The sequence below is a fragment of the Microtus pennsylvanicus genome, chromosome 5, assembly GCF_037038515.1.
Source record: "Microtus pennsylvanicus isolate mMicPen1 chromosome 5, mMicPen1.hap1, whole genome shotgun sequence".
Lineage (NCBI taxonomy): Eukaryota > Metazoa > Chordata > Mammalia > Rodentia > Cricetidae > Microtus > Microtus pennsylvanicus.
In genome coordinates, this window is record NC_134583.1 from 82,077,620 (window position 1) to 82,098,384 (window position 20,765).

At 46.0% G+C, this 20,765-nt stretch overlaps 1 protein-coding gene and 1 pseudogene across 1 annotated transcript; one reads left to right on the forward strand and one right to left on the reverse strand.

Annotated features, from left to right (window-relative positions):
* Nucleotides 1-1,973: 1,973 nt before the first annotated feature.
* Nucleotides 1,974-2,427, reverse strand: LOC142851020 (cytochrome c oxidase subunit 7A2, mitochondrial pseudogene; annotated as a pseudogene).
* A 13,191-nt stretch (nucleotides 2,428-15,618) lies between these two features.
* LOC142851021 (interferon-induced transmembrane protein 1-like) lies at nucleotides 15,619-17,644 on the forward strand. The gene is made up of 3 exons (XM_075974915.1): nucleotides 15,619-16,095; nucleotides 16,695-16,902; nucleotides 17,355-17,644. The coding sequence occupies exons 2-3, from the start codon at nucleotides 16,717-16,719 to the stop codon at nucleotides 17,508-17,510; spliced, it is 342 nt and encodes a 113-aa protein (XP_075831030.1). The 5' UTR covers nucleotides 15,619-16,095; nucleotides 16,695-16,716; the 3' UTR covers nucleotides 17,511-17,644.
* The last annotated feature ends 3,121 nt before the right edge of the window (nucleotides 17,645-20,765 follow it).

Sequence of the window (20,765 nt, forward strand, 5' to 3'; positions counted from 1 at the left end):
GCTTTTGTTTGAGAACGTGTCAGTACTGTTTGACTGATGATATTGAGGTTTCAGTACCGCTTCCTTGAGTCCTGGACAGACAGGACCTGTGATTGAGTCCTGTCGTTGGTACTTGTGAAGGGGGGGTGGAAGTGTAGGGCCCAGGGCAGCTTTCCCAGAGCAATGTGGTACACAGCTGCCAAGATGAGTTCTATAGATCAGCAGGAAGACAGGCCTGAGTCTCAGTTCACCCTAGGGCAATGCTAAGCCTTAGACTCCCTCCTGTTCCCATTTTATCCTGGAACCTGTTCCTTGCCTTTGCAGCTAGACACAAACTTGTTCCGTTTTTACCCTCAGAATGACTGATTCAGCTTCTTTATTAACTTCAATTCAAAGTCGTTACAGAGCGTGGAGTTCTAGTCTTGTGAAAGGTGCTAACGTATTGTAGACTGTTGGGAAGTACAAGTTAGTCAGTCATCCCTGAGATACTGATATAATTAATTACGGGAATAAGCCTTATTTAGGTCCCTGTATATGTTTTCAAAGTCAAACTTAAAACAAGCAATGAGAGGGCTGGAGAGATGGCTCAGTGGTTAAGAGCATTGCCTGCTCTTCCAATGGTCCTGAGTTCAATTTCCGGCAACCACATGGTGGCTCACAACCATCTGTAATGAGGTCTGGTGCCCTCTTCTGACCTGCAGGCATACACGCAGAAAGAATATTGTATACATAATAAATAAATAAATAAATACATACATACAAGTAATGAGAAACAAAGTTTGTCTAATCAGACATACCTAGGCAGCCCTCATACTTCAGAGATCTGCAGGATATGGCATTTAAAATAATGATTAAAAGGCTTATTATATTGGACAGAGACTCGGAGATCCTAGCAGCGGCCTAAGGGCTCCAAAGAAGATTACGGACACCATGATGTCTCCACCTGGATTACGATGACGCTGACACTGGGCGAGGTGCCCCAGTACAACCCCTGCTGCCAGGACCCGGTCCAGACTGTGAACAGACAGCGGAACATTGGAGAACTGATTGTACCGCTTTTGCTCTGACAAAATAAGGTCAGTCTTTTCCATGTCCCACTTCCACAGGAAAAATATTTCACCTTATGGGCCTGGCTAAGACTGTAAGACTGCTGTTCTGGATACTTCTGCCTCCAGTGCTATGGAGACCTGGGTATGGCTAACTGTATATGGACTCTGATCCCTATCATTTTTAATAGATTTGGAAACGACTTGGTCAGTACTCAGATATAATTGATTTATCATTCTGGGATACCTGATAGTATTGATGGCTAGGGCAGTCATAATGTCAGTTTAGCAGCTAAAGTTATCCAGATCCTTCCACAAAGCTATAGCCAGCTTGTTAGCTCATCCTAAAGCTACTAGGTCTCTTTTAAAAATGTTTTAAGATCTGAGGATATAAAAGTTTATAAGCTTTGAAGGTCTAAAAATAAATGATTTAAGATGTGAATACAGGTTAAGATATGGAAAATGTTTCTGATTTCCTTCCCCCCTCTATGGTAGAGTTTTATTAAGCTGATAGAGCAATGAGTACTTACTGTTAGCCCAGAAGCTCAAGGTTTTAGATTTATTCTAGTTGCCATTTAAATATGAACTAAATGGTGTTTCTCATTAGGCCAAAGGCATCTCTGTCCAAATCATGTGTGGTTCTCTGGACAGCAGAAAAATATACATGCTTCTAACCAAAATCTGTAGTTTTTGCTAGGGCTCAAAGGTCTGAGTCTATTCCTTCTGTTTACAGATACCTGTTATCTGCTCCTTGTCTACAATATGGATTTTTCTTTATCCTTTTTTTTTTTTTTTGATTTTTTGAGACAAGGTTTCTCCATAGCTTTTTGGTTCCTGTCCTGGAACTAGCTCTTGTAGACCAGGCTGGCCTCGAACTCACTGAGATCCGCCTGCCTCTGCCTCCCGAGTGCTGGGATTAAAGGCGTACGCCACCACCACCCAGCTGGATTTTTCTTTTTATTTTTCCCATGGCAAAGACTGCTTTATTGCTGACAGTTAGTACACGTCAATAAATAGTGATCCCCAAAGAGCTCAGTTACTCATCAGATTCCTGGTCCATCAAGTGCTGAATGCAATTGAACCATGTGAAGCCTGGGAAGACGAAGTCAGTTCTGCTTCTTGGGAAATGCAGCCATGGCTAACTGATAGATGGCGGCCGGCGTATGCTGTTCCACCAACTGTCAGAGCCATTGTGAGTCTGTAGGGGAGGGCATCAGAGGCCCCGCCCTTCAGATGCACTGGAGTTTCATTATCATCCTGAAACAGCTTTTGTTTCTCTGGAACTTTGTTTTCAAAATCCCTCCGTGAAGTAGTGCTGATGGTCCTCTGGGCAATCTGACGGAGGGCCAGCAGATTCCGCAACATCTTGGCTCAGCTGCTGCCCACCAACCGCGACTACTGAACGCCCTGGATTTTTCTTTAAGTACATAAGTTTTAACTTCTGTTCCTAGTTCAAACTTATCTCAATAGGCTCCCATTTGGCTGGCAGACGCATATAAGCATCAGTTGCCCACTCCAACCTGCTCTGAATGCAGCAAGTCCTGGACTTCCCAAAAGCTGATATGGACCAGTTCAGCTGATATATATGAATGCTCCCTGTCCCTTCAACGGAATCTGATGAGTGCCCCATTGCCTGAATTTCCTCCCTACCTTTGGCTAGCCTTTCAACCTGCTTGGGCCTTGATGACAATGCCCCAAAGTCATCTTGAAGTAGTTACAGAAAGGAACATGTTGTCCCATGCTCCCTGCACAGAATAGGTTGAAAGGCTGAGACAAGGGGGAACTCCCAGGCATGGGGGACAAAATAACTACCCATAGTGCTGGTTGATATACCAGAACAATAGGCCCAGAGTTGTCAATTAATGAATTTATTAAATAAAATAGTTCTTAGGTCCCAATGATACCTCACTAAAACCATGGGCAAGCGGGACCCATGATTGGGTCCTGTCATCGGTGCTTATGAAGGGTAAATGTAGGAGCCAGCCAGTATCGGACTCAGCCATCGATAAGTTTAACGGAGACCTGAGTCTCAGTAGTTTACCCTGAAGCAACACCTGGTTACAGGAAGAACCACAAACTGAGATTGCCCGAGCACCACCCAAGAACAGACCATCCAAAGGAAATGCCTAAGGTTCTAACCATTGTAGATAGGATCACCTGCCAGCACACACTCACCAGGACACCCCGAGATAAATGTCAGCCAATCAGGGGTCCTGAACCTTAGAAATTCCTCACCCTCACCTTTACTACTATAAAAACCCTACTCTAATTGAGCTCGGGGCTCTCCATTTATTCCAATACATTGGACACATGGAGAGACTGAGTTTGCAAACTTGTACAAAATAAAGGCTCTTTGCTTTTACATCCGGAAGTCAGCCTCCTTGCTGATTTTGGGGGGACTTTGCAGATCTGGGCATAACATCTGTCAGGTATGCAACAGTGAGACTTGGGTCATAGACTCTGAGTTACTTCCACGTAATTCCAAGTCAGCCTCAAAAGTGGAACTCATTGTCTTGGCTAGGGCTCTCCAGCTGGGGGCAGGAGTGACTTAAAATATACACAGAGCCAGCCTGTGCATTCCATGTGACCTATGTCCTAGCAGCAATCTAGAGAGGACAGGCTGATTAAAGATGCCCCGAGATGTTGGCCCTAATATTCATCATCTTGACTCCAACCTAGGTGACTATATACATTGCAAGACCCATTTTAAAAACAACACCAGGAGCCAGGCTGTGGTGGCACACACCTTTAATCCCATCATTCAGCAGGCAGAGACAGGTGGATCTCTGTGAGTTTGAGGCCAGCCTGGTCTACAGAGTGAGTTCCAGGACAGCCAGGACTACAATGAGAAACCCTGTTCAAAGCTGCTTACCTTCCAACCTCACTCTCCCATGTCCACAAGATACTCCTCAGGAAACCCAACAGACTTTAGATTGAAGCTTTTCAGTCAGTCCAGAGAGGTATTTTCAAAGCAGTCCTCCAAAAACCTTTTGTTCCTTGACTTCTCCCAATATCTAGAGAGGCTTGACTTTTGAAAGAAACCAATCACAGGATGTAAATTAAGCTGAGGACAAAGACAGAACATAATTAAAGTGGCAAGAAAGAGATTTTAGTGGGGCTGGAGAGATGGTTAAGAGGTTAAGAGCACGGTGGGATTCCCCTCTATGTACATGTCTTATTATCATTGGTTAATAAAGAAGCTGCTTTGACCTATGGCAGGACAAAATAGACTGGGATAAAAAACTAAACTGAATGCTGGGAGAAAGAAGACAGAATCAGAGAGACGCCATGTAGCTGCCAATGGAGAAAGAAACCATTCTGGTAAGCCACAGCCTCATGACAATACATAGATGAATAGAAATGGGTTAATTTAAGATATAAGAACTAGGTAGGAAGCTGGGCGGTGGTGGCGCACATCTTTAATCCCAGCACTCAGGAGGCAGAGGCAGGTGGATCTCTGTGAGTTCCAGGCCAGCCTGGTCTAGAAGAGCTAGTTTCAGGACAGGAACCAAAAAGCTACAGAGAAACCCTGTCTCAAAAAAAAAAAAAAGAACTAAGTAGGAATACACCTAAGCCATCAGCCAAGAAGTGTTGTAATTAATATAGTTTCTGTGTGATTATTTGGGTCTGGCAACTGGGAAACAAAGGCACAGTCTCCACTTACAGTACTGGCTGATCTTCCAGAGGTCCTGGGTTCAATTTCCAGCAACCACATGGTGGCTCACAACCATCCATAATGAGATATGGTGCCCTCTTCTGGCTTGCAGGCATACATGCACACAGAATGCTATATACATAATAAAATAAATCTTTTTAAAAGAGAAAGAGAGAGAGAGAGAGAGAGAGAGAGAGAGAGAGAGAGAGAGAGATTTTAGGAGCTAAGAGTTTAAATTTTCAACATTTGTATACATAACAAAGGCAATATACAGCAAGCCAACAGCCAACATCAAACTAAATGGAGAGAAATTCAAAGCGATTCTACTAAAATCAGAAACAAGACAAGGCTGTCCACTCTCTCCGTATCCTATTCAATATAGTACTCGAAGTCCTAGCTAGAGCAATAAGACAACAAAAGGAGATCAAGGGGATACAAATTGGGAAGTAAGAAGTCAAGCTCTCACTATTTGCTGATGATATGACATTATACATAAGTGACCAAAAAAATTCTACCAGAGAACTCCTACAGCTGATAAACACCTTCAGTAATGTGTCAGGATACAAGATCAACTCAAAATAAAATCAGTAGCCCTCCTATATACAAATAATAAAGAAGCTGAGAAAGAAGTCAGAGAAGCATCACTCTTTATAATAGCCACAAACAACATAAAATATCATGAGGTAACTCTAATCAAACAAGTGAAAGACCTTTAACTCTTTGAAGAGCAAAATTGAAGAAGATATCAGAAAATGGAAAAATCTCCCATACTTATGCTTCCATTAACATAGTAAAGATGGCAATTTTACCAAAAGCAATCAACAGATTCAATGCAATGCCCATCAAAATTCCAGCACAATTCTTCACAGACCTCAAAAGAATACTCAGCTTCATATGGAAAAACAAAAAACCAAAGATATCCAAAACAACCCAGTGCAATAAAGGAGCATTTGGAGGCATCACCATCCCTGACTTCAAACTCTGCTATACAACTATAGTAACGAAAACCAACTTGGCATTGGTATAAAAACAGACAGGTGGATCGATGGAATTGAATAGAAGACCTTGATATTAACCACACACCTATGAATACCTGATTTTTGACAAAGAAGCTAAAAATATAAAATGGAAAATAGAAAGCATCTTCAAAAAATGGTGCTGGCATAATTGAATGTCGACATGTAGAAGAATACAAATAGACCCATATCTATCTCCATGCACAAAACTCAAGTCCAGATGGATCAAAGACCTCAACATAAATCCATCTACACTGAATGTCATAGAAGAGAAAGTGGGAAGTAGCCTTGAACTCACTGGCACAGGAGACCACTTCCTAACTATAATACCAGTAGCACAGACACTGAGAGAAACAATTAATAAATGGGACCTCCTGAAACTGAGAAGCTTCTGTAAAGCAAAGAACACAGTAAGTCAAAATGGCTGACTACAGAATGAGAAAAGATCTTCACCAACCCCACATCTGACAGAGGGCTGATCTCCGAAACAAACAAAGAACTCAAGAAACTAGACAGCAAACTACAAAAGAAATCCAATTTAAAAGATGGAGTACAGATCTAAACAGAGAATTCTCACCAGAGGGATCCCTAATGGCCGAAAGACACTTAAGGAAATGCTCAGCATCCTTAGTCATTAGGGAAATGCAAAGCAAAACAACTCTGAGATTCCATCTTACAGATGATATACCTGAGATACACCTGTCAGAATGGCTAAGATCAAAAACACTGATGACAGCTTATGCTGGAGAGGATGTGGGGTAAGGGGAACACTCCTCCATTACTGTGGGAGCGCAAGCTGGTACAGCCCCTTTGGGTATCAGTATGGTGATTTCTCAGAAAATTAGTAAACAACCTTCCTCAAGACCCAGCAATACCACTCTTGGGCATATACCCAAAGGATGCACACTCACACCACAAGGACATATGCTCAACTGTGTTCATAAAGCACTATTCATAATAGCCAGATCTAGAAACAACTTAGATGCCCCTCAATCAAAGAATGGATAAAGAAAATGTGATACATTTACACAATGGAGAACTACTCAGTGGTAAAAAAAAATGACATAATTAAACTTTCAGGCAAATGGACAGAACTAGAAAAAAACATCCTGAGTGAGGTAACCCAGACCCAGGAAGGCAAATACAGTACGCACTCACTCATTAGTGGATACCAGACATAGAGCCAGCCTACAGTCCACAACCCCAGAAGCTAGAACCCTCCTCCAGAAACAGATGAAAGCAGATGCAGAGATCCACAGTTAACCACCAGGCTGAGCCCCCAGAGTATAATCGAGTGAGGGATGAGCAATAAATATGAGCAAAGGGGTCAAGACCATGATGGGGATACCCACAGAATCAGGGGACCCGAGCTAGTAGGAGCTCACTGACTCTGGACCGACAGCAGGGAACCTGCGTAGGACTGAACTAGGTTCCTGAATGCAGGTGACAATGGTGTGGCTTGGGCAGTCTGTGGGGACACTGTCAATGGGACCAGGAGCTAACCTAATGCATGAACTGATTTTGTGGAGCCCACTGTCTATGGAGAGAGACCTTGTTCAGCCTAGGCACAGTGGGGGAGGGGGGCTTGGTTCTGCCTCAATAAGGTGAAGGGACAGAAATTAGTTGACTTCCCAGGGAAGGCCTTACCCTCTTGAGGAGCAGATGAGGGGTGGGGTGGAGGGAAAGGGGGAACAAGAGGAGAGGAAGGAAGGGGAACTGAGATTGGAATGTAAGAAAGAAAGAGAGAGGGGGGAGGAAGGGAAGGAGGGAGGGAGAAAGAAGAAAAAGAGAGAGAGAGAGAGAGAGAGAGAGAGAGAGAGAGAGAGAGAGAGAGAGAGAGAGAAAAGGAAAATTTTAAAAAAAAGTTTAAACTTTCATAGAAAATCTACTCAGGAGTTGTCCTAGTCACGTCTCTACCCCATTTTGTTTAAGATACTCTAGTATTTTGACATTTACTCTGATTTTTGAGAGTCTTTTCTCTAAGTCTGTGCTGACTAGTTTATATATGAACTTGAAACAAGCTATGGTTATTTGGGAAGAAAGAGTCTTTAAAAAACACTAGTGCTGGGCGGTTGGGAGGCACACCTTTAATCCCAGCGCTAGAGAGGCAGGGGCAGGCAGATCTCTGTGAGTTTGAGGCCAGCCTGGTCTACAGAGCGAGTTCCAGGACAGTCAGGACTGTTAGGTAGAGAAACCTTGTCTCAGAAAACCAAAAAAGAAAAAGAAAAAAAGAAAAGAAAATTCCTGCATAAAATTGGCCTGTGAGCAACCCTGTAAGGCATTTTCTTGATGGATGATTGATAGGGAAAGGCCTGATTCATTGTGGGCGGTGCCAACCCTGAGAAGGTGGTCCTGGATGGTACAAGAAAATAAGCCAGGCAAGCCATGGGGAGCAGGCTGGTAAGAAGTACTTGAGTACACTCCCCCATTGCTTCTGGATGGGTTCCTGCCTCCAGGTTCCTGCCTTCATTTCCTGTCCTGACTTCCCTGGATGACAATAACCGACTACAAACTGTAAAATGAAATAAACCCTTTCCTCACCCAGTTGCTTTTGGTCATGGTGTTTAACTGAAGCAACAGAAATTCTAACTAAGACGGTCTTATAATGTATAGAGTCCTGATTGTTTAGGTGCTCAACCCAGCAAAGGTAAAGAAGGCTTTTTCTGGGGAAACTCAAGATAAAAGAACATGAGCAGGGGGCTGGAGAGATGGCTCAGTGGTTAAGAGCATTGCCTGCTCTTCCAAAGGTCATGAGTTCAATTCCCGGCAACCACATGGTGGCTCACAACCATCTGTAATGAGGTCTGCTGCCCTCTTCTGGTCTGCAGACATACACACAGACAGAATATTGTATACTGTATACATAATAAATAAATAAATATTAAAAAAAAAAGAACATGAGCAACCTAACTATGAGCAGGGCCCTGGCACATGTCACCGCCCGCATTTCCTGTGGGAAAGTTGAATGTGGTTGATGTTAGGAAAAATCTTAAGAAGAGCCTCTCTGCCGATGCAAAATAACTCCAATTAAACCAGATTAAACCAGATTAGACCAAATCAAAAATGCCCACATTTAATGAATGCCACGCTCCTGAGTGAGTGAGCATGGTGAGGAACAGAGAGAGACAGAAGGGGGGGCACTCAAAACCTGAAACCACTTATTCCTACCCCACACACACCTAAATAGCCTGTGGGAGTGGGCCTGATCTTCCCCAGGGAGGGGTCAGCGCTTGGCAGGCTGGGAGTTGGAGTCCGGATCAAGGCAACTCCCAGGCCAGCGGCTGGGTGATGCTTCCAATCAAGCCAGACTTCTTGGAATAGGGGTGTCAGAGGGCTGGGGTCTCGCTGGCTCAAGTCTGGTTACTTCCTGTGGGCATGGGACAGTGTGGGAGAAGGAGGAGCTGGGAGTTGAGTTTATGCTCAGCAAGAGGTGTGGCTGGAGCGGTATCCGGTTTACTGTTATCCTGGGGTCCTTAGGCAGCTGCATTTGAGGGAGATGAGAAGGCAGGTGGCTAGGAGAAAAAAATATTGTTATTATTGGCCCTATGAAATGGGGCTAGCCATGGGATGGGACACAATAGCAGATAAAAACCAGATTTTAGTTGACAGGTGTCCTTGATCCAGAAGAGTTGATACCAATGGTGAAGCCCCAGGAGCTGTTGCAAGGTGTTGGGCATTATCTGGAGAGCACTTTGTGGGGTGGTATTGGCCCAGGCAGCAGAAGTGACCTGTAAAATATTCTTGAAATTGACTGGGGTTAGCAAAAGGCTCTGGAGACTGTTAGTTTTCATACACCTGAAACCTGTTGATCCTGAACTACAAAGCCTGTTAAAGAGGCACACCTGTCTGCATTTTAGCAGGAAACTTTACAAAGAAAGTAATGAGCTACTAGTACCTTCAAATGCCCTTAGACAGATCTGGGAGGGATAAAATGAGCCAGCTTTTTTAACTACGCAGGCAATCCCAAATCCTCTCCTTGGTCCTTAGAGAACACCAGTCTTAGAAGCAGTGCTTGCCGTTGGCTGCTGAGTACAAGAGGCCCAAAGATTTTTCCTCTGGGGGAAAGATTTAGTCTACCTGTCTTGGGAGGATGAGAAGATCTATTCCCCAAGTGAAGCATCCAGGAAGCTGAAGAGATGAGAGGCCACTTTTTGCTGCAGGGAGGGGGGGTGCCAAACCAAGGGCAAGGCCTGGAGGCAGAAGGTCTTTTGTCTTCTAGGAGGCGCTAAAGGGTGCTGCAGAAGCTGGCAGGTCTGTAATAGAAGCTCTTTTATTAAAATGCCATACCCTCCCATCTGTAAAGGGGCTTGAGAACTAGGTACCATTACCTGTTCGTTGAGTCTCCAGTATGCACAAGCTCAAGGTCTCTTAAAGATTATTGGGAAGCCGGGTGGCGCACGGCTTTAATCCCAGCACTTGGGAGGCGTAGGCTTGCGGATCTCTCTAGTTCAAGGTCACCCTGATCTGCTTAGTGTGTTCCGGGGACAGCCAGAGCTATCTAAGGGGGGGGAGAGAGAGAGAGAGAGAGAGAGAGAGAGAGAGAGAGAGAGAGAGAGAGAGAGAGAGAGAGAGAGAGACATGGGGGTGGGGGTGGGTTAACACCTGCGACCTGTGTCTGTGTTACCCTCTCAGTACAGTTCTCACTCCGGGCAAGGGCCTGGAGATTGAAAGAACACACAAGAGACCAGGGTCTTTTGAAAGGAGATCAGCTGACTGCCAGTTATTCAACCTTGAGGAAATCCTTAAATACCTAGCTGCAGCACAAGGAATTCTCCCACCAGCCTGGTGGGAAATTGCCACACCCCACCCAAGATGGAGTAAACAATGCCCTACAGCTAATCACCAGGCGGGGCTGAGGGAACACAGGAACAAACAGAAGGTTTTAGCTGGCTGACCAGAAACTGTCCTCAAGATGAACCCTAGGGGGCTGGAGAGATGGTTCAGAGGTTAAGAGCACTGGCTGATCTTCCAGAGGTCCTGAGTTCAATTCTCAGCAACCATATGGTGGCTTACAACCATCTATAATTTGATCCGGCTCCCTCTTCTGGCATGCAGACTGAACACTGTGTAATAATAAATATTAAAAAAAAAAGTTCTGGAGGGCTGGAGAGATGGCTCAGTGGAAAAAAAAAAGATGAACCCTAGGAGCAGGGGTAGACCCATCTGTCCTGTGTGTGTGTGTGTGTGTGTGTGTGAGAGAGAGAGAGAGAGAGAGAGAGAGAGAGAGAGAGAGAGAGAGAGAGAGAGAGAGACCCTGTTGTTCTGTGTAGCAGCTCTGGCTGTCCTGGAACTGTGGATAATTCTGGCTTTGAACTCAGAGCTCTGCCTGCCTCTTTCTCCTGAGTGCTGGGATTAAAGGCATCAAAATCCCAGTAAAATTCTTTTTTTTTTTTTTTTTTGGTTTTTCGAGACAGGGTTTCTCTGTGGCTTTGGAGCCTGTCCTGGAACTAGCTCTGTAGACCAGGCTGGTCTCGAACTCACAGAGATCCGCCTTGCCTCTGCCTCCCGAGTGCTGGGATTAAAGGCGTGCGCCACCACCGCCCGGCTAGTAAAATTCTTCAAAGACCTCAAAAGAACGGTACTCAACTTCATTTGGAAAAGCAAAAAACCCAGGATAGCCAATACAATCCTGTAAAATAAAAGAACTTCTGGAGGCATCCCAATCCCTGACTTCAAACTCTACTACAGAGCCACAGTACTGAAAACAGCCTGGTATTGGCATAAGAACAGACAGGAGTACCAATGGAACCAAATAGAACACCCAGATAAGCCGGGCGATGGTGGCGCACACCTTTAATCCCAGCACTCGGGAGGCAGAGGCAGGCGGATCTCTGTGAGTTCGAGCCCAGCCTGGTCTACAGAGCTAGTTCCAGGACAGGCTCCAAAGCCACAGCGAAACCCTGTCTCGAAACCCCCCCCAAAAAAAAAGAACACCCGGATATTAATCCACACATCTTCGAACACCTGATCTTTGATAAAGAAGCAAAAAATATCAAATGGAGAAAAGAAAGCATATTTAACAAGTGATGCTGGCATAACTGGATATCAACATGTAGAAGAATGAAAATAGACCCATATCTATCACCATGCATAAAACTCAAGTCCAAATGGATCAAAGACCTCAACATAAACCCAGCCACACTGAACCTTATAGAAAAGAAAGTGGGAAGTACACTTCAGTGCACTGGCACAGGGAACCACTTCCTAAATAGAACCCCAGCAGCACAGACACGGAGAGAAACAATTAATAAATGGGACCTTCTGAAATTGAAAAGCTTCTATAAAGCAAAGGATATGGTCAACAAGACAAAACGACAGCCTACAGTGTGGGAAAAGATCTTCACTATCCCCACATCAGACAGAGGTCTGATCTCCAAATATACAAAGAACTCAAGAAATTGGACACCAAAAGATCACATAATCTAATAAAAAAAATGGAGTACAGACCTAAACAGAACTCTCAACAGAGAAATCTAAAATGGCTGAAAGACACTTAAGGAAATGTTCAACATCCTTAGTCATCAGAGAAATGCAAATCAAAACAACTCTGAGATTCCATCTTCCACCTGAAAGAATGGCCAAGATCAAAATCACTGATGACAACTTATGGTGATGAGGTTGTGGGGGAAAGGGAACACTCCTGCATTGCTGGTGGGAATGCAAGCTGGTACAGCCCGTTTGGATGTCAGTGTGGCGATTTCTCAGAAAATTAGGAAACAACCTTTCTCAAGACCCAGTAATACCACTTTTAGGTATATATCCAAAGAATGCTCAATCGTGCCACAAGGACATGTGCTCAACTATGTTCATAGCAGCTTTGTTTGTCATAGCCAGAACCTGGAAACAACCTAAATGCCCCTCGATCGAAGAATGGATAAGAAAAATGTGGTCCATTTACACAGAAGATAAAAAAAAATAATGACAGCTTGAATTTTGCAGGAAAATGAATGGAGCTAGAAAACATTATTTTGAGTGAGGTAACCCAGACACAGAAAGACAATTATCACATGTACTCACTCATAGGTGGTTTTTAAAGCCAGCCTACAAACCACAATCCCAGAGAACTTAGACAACAATGAGGACATTAAGAGAGACTTACATAGATATAATCTACATGAGAAGTAGAAAGTAGAAAAAGACAAGATCTCCTGAGTAAATTGGGAGCATGGAGACCTTGGGGGAAGATTGAAGCGAGGAGGGGAGAGGCAGGGAGGGAAGCAGAGAAAAATGTTGAGCTCAATAAATATCAATAAAAAAAGGAATTAAAGCTGAAAGAAAAAAGGCACTTAGGTGCCGAACAGCATGCTCAGATGCCCTCCTTGGATGACCAGTCTTTAGAGTTAGTATATGATAGAAATTGACATCTATTTTTCTCAAGATACTATTGTTACATTTTCTGTATCACCAGTGGCTAAAATGATTTTTTTCATTGATTTAACCAAATAAATAAAAAAGTACAAAAAAAGATTCATCTTATCGTGAGTCAGAACAACATCCTGAACAAATTTACAGTTTACTAAAAGAGTTGGACCTAAGTCTCATGCAGAGCGTTCATCTTCCGCTGCACCCCAAACTTGGCACCTAATAACCGTTTGTGCCTGACTCAAGTTCCTGGGAAACAGGTTCCGAGCAACCCAGAGTCCTCAGTCCCCACACAGAAATGTGCAGCGTGACTTCCTGCTTTGTTATGATATGATTGAGTACTGATTTTGGCATCTGTAACCCGCTTAGCAGATATTCAAGGGCTATTTTAGGGTCACCTGACTGCCTAAGCTTGACAGGGCAGAACAACTCTCTCTGGTTCCTGTCTCTTGCTTGCCGCAGATCATCAAGGACTTCTTGCCTTGTTCACCCTTCAAAGCCCTTCTTGCACCCGCCTCTAGGCCGCGCATCTCTGATTTGTTTGGAGACAGCTGCCCTGCTAGGAGCTTTCATAAATTTGACTAATAATCTGAATTGAGTCTGAGGGTCTTTCTTTTCCCGGTGGTTCTGAATGCTATAACAATGGAATAACCTTAATTACCTGTCCACGTGTTGTGAAACTGTAAAGTTCTTGTCTGCCATTGGTTCTAGGAAGGCTTTATAGGTGCTTGGGTTTTTTGTTTGTTGGTTTGTTTTGTTTTGTTTTTTAAGTACTTTTATATTTTCCCCTCCTTGGTCCCCCGAGAGTCTAACAATTACATTCCAGCAGGAGATGGTCACCATAATAAAGTTTACAGTCACCTCAGATGGTGAACTTAGAACTTAGTGATAAAGGCAGAAGGGAAGATGCAGTGTGCCAATAATTCTTACGTGTTAACTCTGCAGCTACAACTTAGAATACAAAAGACACCTGCTCCCCTGAAGAACTAGGAGTCAACAAACAGCTGCTTTTGCCTAGGGGGCAGAAGAGTAAGAAGAGAGAAAGAGATGATGTTCAATAGTACAACATGGACAGGAGACTTGCAACCAGGACCAGCGATGGCAGGCTGGAGCATTATATTCCAGAGAGGTCAGATATGGGGAAGGGGCCATGTACCTGGGTGATGCTAAGATCTTCACTGTTCCTTTTTTTTGGATTTTTCGAGACAGGGTTTCTCCATAGCTTTTGGTGCCTGTCCTGGAACCAGCTCTTGTAGACCAGGCTGGCCTTGAACTCACAGAGATCCACCTGCCTCTTGAGTGCTGGGATTAAAGGTGTGTACCACCACCACCGCCCGACTATTTGTTTCTTGAGTTACCTAATATGAATGTCCCAAGTGTGAGAGAGTGTGTATATGTGGACAGGGTGAGGGGACAGCTGGGAAGAGTTATGTGGTGGGGAGGAAGGAGACCAGGAAGAGGGAAAGCCAAGGAGGGAGCAGAGCTGCCAGTAGAGGGATGGATGGTATTAGACAAGGTGGAATGTGCCCAAAGGAGGAGTCATCAGGGACATCATGTTGGGCTGAATTTGAGAAGGATGGGTGAGTATCAGAATCCAGCCAAGCATCAATGGCATTCCTATCAAAGATGAGGGTCTGAAGATCAAATTTAGATCCGTTATTGAGAATGCATCCCAGAGGTGAGTTTTTATATATATTTATTTATTATGTATACAATATTCTGTCTGTGTGTATGCCTGCAGGCCAGAAGAGGGCACCAGACCTCATTACAGATGGTTGTGAGCCACCATGTGGTTGCTGGGAATTGAACTCAGGACCTTTGGAAGAGCAGGCAATGCTCTTAACCACTGAGCCATCTCTCCAGCCCCGCCACAGGTGAGTTGGAGGGATGGAGAGTAGGATCCTAGAAGGCCATGGGTACCGCCTCCTGATGCTTTCCGCGGTGAGACGCTGTCCCGGTGCACTGACTTGGCTGAGATGTGACTTGGACTAGGGTGTCTTCTGAAAACAAGGACTCTCAGCCCACAGAGGTAAAGCAGCTTCTTTCCTGAGCCGTATTAGTCCTATTGGGTATGATCCCTCAAAGGGAGACTCATAACTCCAAAGTACCACGTAAGCCACCTGCAGGAGAGCTGCCTGCAGCTTTGCCTCCAAGTGCCCCTCCCTCCTGTGGCCTGGCCTGAAGGCGCCCGCCGCGGTCCTCCACAACACATTTCACCAGCTGCTCCTCTTAGACCTCCGCCTCCTTCGCGGATTTTATGTAGATGTGATTTCCTAGAAGGTGATATTAGATGCTAATCATCTCTTGCATCTGAAACGCCAATCGTAAGTAAAAAATTAAGTGCTAAGGGCTTTGAAAAATTGAAATCAGTTTGCTGCAGGGTCATCAGAGGTAGAAATGAACAATGAACAGGGAGACAGAGGGCATTTCCCAGACAAGGTTTTCATCAGGGGCTTTTACTTCAGAGGAAAAAGGGAAAGAGCAAGGAGGCTTGGGAGGATGAGGGAGGGGCGGCTCTGTCGCTTCCTTCCTTTTAAGTACACTACGGAGGTGAGGTGGTGGCTCTTAGCAGACAGTCTTGACAAGGCCAGTGCATTCAAGAAGGTACAGCGAGGACTAATGCCACTAATCAACTTAACCACATCGAGAAGGAACTGAAACCCGAGCAGTGAATGGAGCATGCCTGGGAGGGATCTTTATTTTTTCTTTTTTAATGGGATTATCAGAAGTCAGAAGACCCACCCTAAATCTGGGCCACACCTTCTGGTCGCAGCCCACATAAAAGGACACGAGAGAAGGAAGCCTTTGGTTTTTGCCTGCTTGCCTGCACTCTCACTGAAAACCTTCATCTCCCCTGTTCCTGGGACATTGCTTTGCTGGTATTAGAACCTACTTCTTCAGGATTCCAACCCAGCTCTCTAGGACCGCCCTGGGACTCTAGCATCAAAAGCTGACGCTTTGGGTCTTGTGGACAACTACTGGATCCTTGCCTTTCCACCAGGAGACAGCCACTGCTGGACCGCTCGGACCACAGCCTGTAAGTCATTCTAATTTAACCCTTCCCCCCCCCTTTTTTTTCTCCCATGTGTAGCTGTTTTGGCCAGGATTCGGGATACAGTTACCTTGTTTTTCCACTTCAGCTTCTAGAATGAGTATGCTACAAAAGTAAAAGCAAAGTAACTAAAAATACAGACGCATGAGCTCTCTCTCGGCCCTGTTTGTACAGAAAGTAGATGCTCCCTATTGTCTGTCGCAAGGAACGGAGTAAAATACACACAAAAAAGCTGTCATTCCTCAAAGCACACCAAAGGGTGATCACGCTGCTCCCTTCTCCTTCCTGTAAGCTACACACTCAGGATCACTGACGTCATTCCTTCTCCCTAGTGGAGAGTGAGCTGTTGCCTCCAGCCTCTGGGGATTCCTTTGATGGCTTGAAAAGGACTAGGAGGCCCTTAGAGAAAACCTGAAACCATTATTTGTTCTTAACTCCCCAGTCCCTAGGATACACAATTTACAAACATTAGGAAGTGGTTTTCTGAGAAACGGACCCCACTGGGGAGAAGGCAGGCCCACTGTGCAGGCACCTCCAGACTCCTCAGCCTGGGTCACATTTCCCAATTCCGTCTTCATTCACAGCTCTTGCCTCAAAAGCCAAGCCATGCCTAAGGAGCAGCAAGTCATGGGTCCGCTGAGGGGTCCCCACAGCTCAACTTCTGCACCAACCACCACAATCAACATGCCTGCTGAGATCTCCACGCCGGATCACGTGATCTGGTCCACATTCAATGCACTCTTCCTGAACTTCTGCTGCCTGGGTTTCATAGCATATGCCCACTCTGTGAAGGTATTGTATGCGGACCTCAAGCTTGACTTGTTCCGATGGTACCTGGTGTGTGATCTGTGTCCGTGTGTGAGAGTTTATATGTATCGTCGTGAGTGTGTGTGTGTGTTGGGGAATATCCATGTAGTCACAAGGGAGGTGCCTGGAGATCCCTGGGTCAGGTTATCTATTGTAGCCTAGCATCTAGAAATTTTTTCCTTACTTCCTGGTTCCTGGACTGTCCCTTCATCCTCAAGACTAGGACTCTAGGCTGGGTAGAAAGTGCACAAGGAAACCGTGGGGTGACGGCCAGTGCTGGGTCTCTGAAGAGTCTTGAGTGTGTGAAAGTGGAGCATGGTCCCTGGCCCGAAAAGTAAAGGGCGCTGCTAGGAAGATGATGGGGGAACTGAGTAAGAGCACTTGTTTCTCAGTTCTCCAGCTCCAGGGCCACTGACTGACTGTCTGGTTTCCTCCAGTCCAGGGACAGGAAGATGGTGGGCGATGTGACCGGGGCAAAGGCCTACGCCTCCACTGCCAAGTGCCTGAACATCTGCGCCCTGGTCTTCAGCAGCATCATGATCATTGTCTTCATTGCTCTTTACGCCAGCAAATTTAGTTCTGGGGCCTTCTAGTCCTGCCTTGGGCTCCACTGTCTACAGCTGCCCCACACCCTGGTCTTGGGCCTGACACTTTACCCCACACATCAGCAGCTGTTAGCTCGCATCTGTTCACAGTGGAGTCAATAAAGTGCACGCATTGACAACTATGCTGTGACCCTCTGTTCCTGAACTAATCTTGAACTGAGTTCATCGTGTGTCTTTCCTGTCTGAGGCCAGCAGGGCATCCTCAGCTTGGCAGGTTTCTGGCCACCTGCAGTGGGCAATAGTTGACCAGACTTCTCGTGCGGTGTGTGTGTGTGTGTGTGTGCGCGCGCGCAAGCAACTCTTCCCACTTCTGACTCCATGTTCCCAGAATACCCAGAAATGATACAGAACAATGATCCAGGGAGTGTCCAATTCACTGATGTGTTACCCACGGAGGTGCCTATCCACCTTCTAGCCAGACAACTGCATCTCAGGTTCTAAAAGAACTGCAGAGCTGAGGCTCCGGGCTCCTCCTCTGAGGCCAGCTGTAACGCTTTGGGTTCTGTGAAGGAAGCTCATCACCTCTTACCCTTCTCACTTCTGGCTTCCAGCAACAACACAAGCGCTTACTTCCGATTCCAGAGTGAGCTCTTTAGGATGAAGGCCAGGTTACCTGATTTGCTGATCAGCAGGCAGCAAACCCAAAGGAAACTCTGCAAGCTTCTGGGAAGTTTGGATACCCTAGCTCCCCTAACCTGGGCTGTGCAGTAGTGGGCTTGTGCAGAGGGCCCTTCCACCCTCCCTCATGGCTCTTGCCATAATCAGAAGCAGGTGTGATGGCGGCCACATCCACACCTGCACCTCAAGTTTGCCAGTCCCCAGAGCGGTCCTGCGGGTTCATCTCAGGTGGCCTTCTCAAGAGCACTTGCTTCCAGTCACCAAGGTTAGTCCCTCAGAGTCCACCCAGCCTCCAGCCTGTTCACGCCCCCCCCCCCCATGTCTGCAGAACTTGCTCCCACACCCAGGAATTCCTTCCCTCCTAAACCGCCATGGTGGGTTTGAATGTACCGGGAATTCTTAGAGTAGCACAAGGGTCTGGGGGTCCCTTGGTGCCAAGGTGGGAAGTGCTACAGTGGGCTCAACCAGGGAGCAAGCCAGCTGTTGACCAAAGGGGGTGAGGGATGCTTGGGTACAGAGTGACAGAGACCCTTACCTGTCCAGGACCCAAAGTTCCACCCCTGATTAGCAGAGTAAATTCACCCAGCAGGAGAGTATAACCGCGGATGAGGGATCTAGGTACCCGGCCCTCCCTTCCTTGAGGCCCAGCAGAGGAAAAGCCGAGGGCAGACTTCAGAAGTGTGGATACTCACCACCCTCTGCACTTAAGAGCTCTGTTTCCTAGGCCAGGCATCCCCCAGTACTTTTTTATGCCCCAGAAATTTCCCGTTCCTGAATGTTGGCTTTATGGGAAATACCTAGGTACTGAGGGGAAGCAATTAAATAACTGAAGGTCGAATTATACCACAACAGGAAGAGGAAAGGGTCTGCATCCCCTGGCATAGCGGCCCCTCAGGGCTGATGCTGGTTAACAGGCTCCACACAGCCACGCCCAGAGCACCCCTAAACCCGCACCCCCTGAGGGGCCTCTCCTGGGCTGATCTGCCGCAGATAAGAACTGAGAAGCTTCTGCTCCTTGTAAGTCGGGGAAAGGAGCTCACCATCGGGATGTTTCTGGTTGACTGAAGAGGGTCTATGCTGGGAAACTGGAAAATTCCAGTTACTTGGCTAAGCCTGAGAGTTCCTGGAAGGCAGATGTTGTCTTGACAGCTGTGAAACAAACATCGTTGAAGTGAAGCCTGCAGATGTCCATATGGGGAACTCTGCCCCATGGGACCAGTGAGAGCTGTCTTCAGACCGGCTGCAGAGATGTCTCCGTGGTTAAGAGCGCTTGTTGCTCTTCCAAAAGACCCATGTTCAATTCCCAATCCTACATGGCAGCTAACAACCATCTGTAACTCCAGTTCTAGGGGATCCAACACCCTCTTCTGGCCTTCCTGGGCACCAAGCAGGCACATGGTACACAGACATACAGTGCACACAAAACATCCATACATGTAAGATAAAAATAAATAAATTTAAATACTCTTTTATTTATTTATTTATTTTTGAGACAGGGTTTCTCTGTGTAGCTTCAGACCTGTCCTAGCATTCACTCTGTAGACCAGGCTGGCCTTGAACTCACAGAGATCTGCCTGCCAAGTGCTGGGATTAAAGGCATGTGCCCCACTGCCCAGCTAACTACTCATTTCTTAAAAGAATCAAAATAAGAAGCCAAGTGTGGTTGTGCATGCCTTTAATCCAGCACTGAGAAGGCAGAAACAGGTGGAACTCTGAGTTCAAAGTCAGCCTGATCTACATGAAGAGTTCTGTGACAGCCAGGATTATATAGAGAAGTCCTGTTTCAAAGACAAAAAGGAAGAAGGAAGGGAGGGAGGGAAGAAGGGAGGGAGGGAAGGAGGGAGGGAAAGAAAGAAAGGAAGGGAGATAAGTTCTTTTGTGGTGAAGGGCACAACAAGTCATTTGCCAGTTTTATCAATTCAGTAACTTCACAAGGAGCTGATGTTCCAAATTTCAGTGCATGGCAGGATGGATAGAGGATGAACAGACCCCTTGAAAGCTGGGGAGGGCTCTGCTCTGGCCCCCACCATCTTCACGAGGAAGGAGAATCAGAGGATGCCATCCTAGTGAGATGAAAGCCCAGGAATAGGCCATTCTGGGGGTAGCAAAGTCCAAGGTTCTCCCCAGATGTCTTTCATTCTTGGAAAGTTGACTGGCAAGGGATCAAAAATCTAGAGAAAAGAGGTAACCACAGAACAGGTTGAGTGGCAAGAGCCTCAAGCATAAGCCAGTGGCTATATGCCTTCCACCGCCCCTTCCACCACCCTCACCAGACTCTACCAGTTGAGGATGCCCTGCTCTTCTCTATCCTGCCCTGGTTCTGGCTATAGGACCAAGAGAGAATCCATTAATGTAAAGTAAGCAGAGGCTGTAAAGGACTTTCTGAGGAAGGTTCACCTTTTGACTCACCCACGGCAGGAGTAGAAGGAAAGTTGGCTTTTCCCGCCCGGGCCCTGAAGGCCCTGAATGAAAGCCTGACCCACCCACCCCTCCTATTCCCCACAGAGAGAGTGTACCTGACTTCCCTTCTGAGGCTGTGGCTTCAGTGTTGAACAAGGCTAGCTGAGACACACTTAGGAAACAAAGCCTAATTGACACAGTAAACAGGCAAGAAAGGGCAGAACA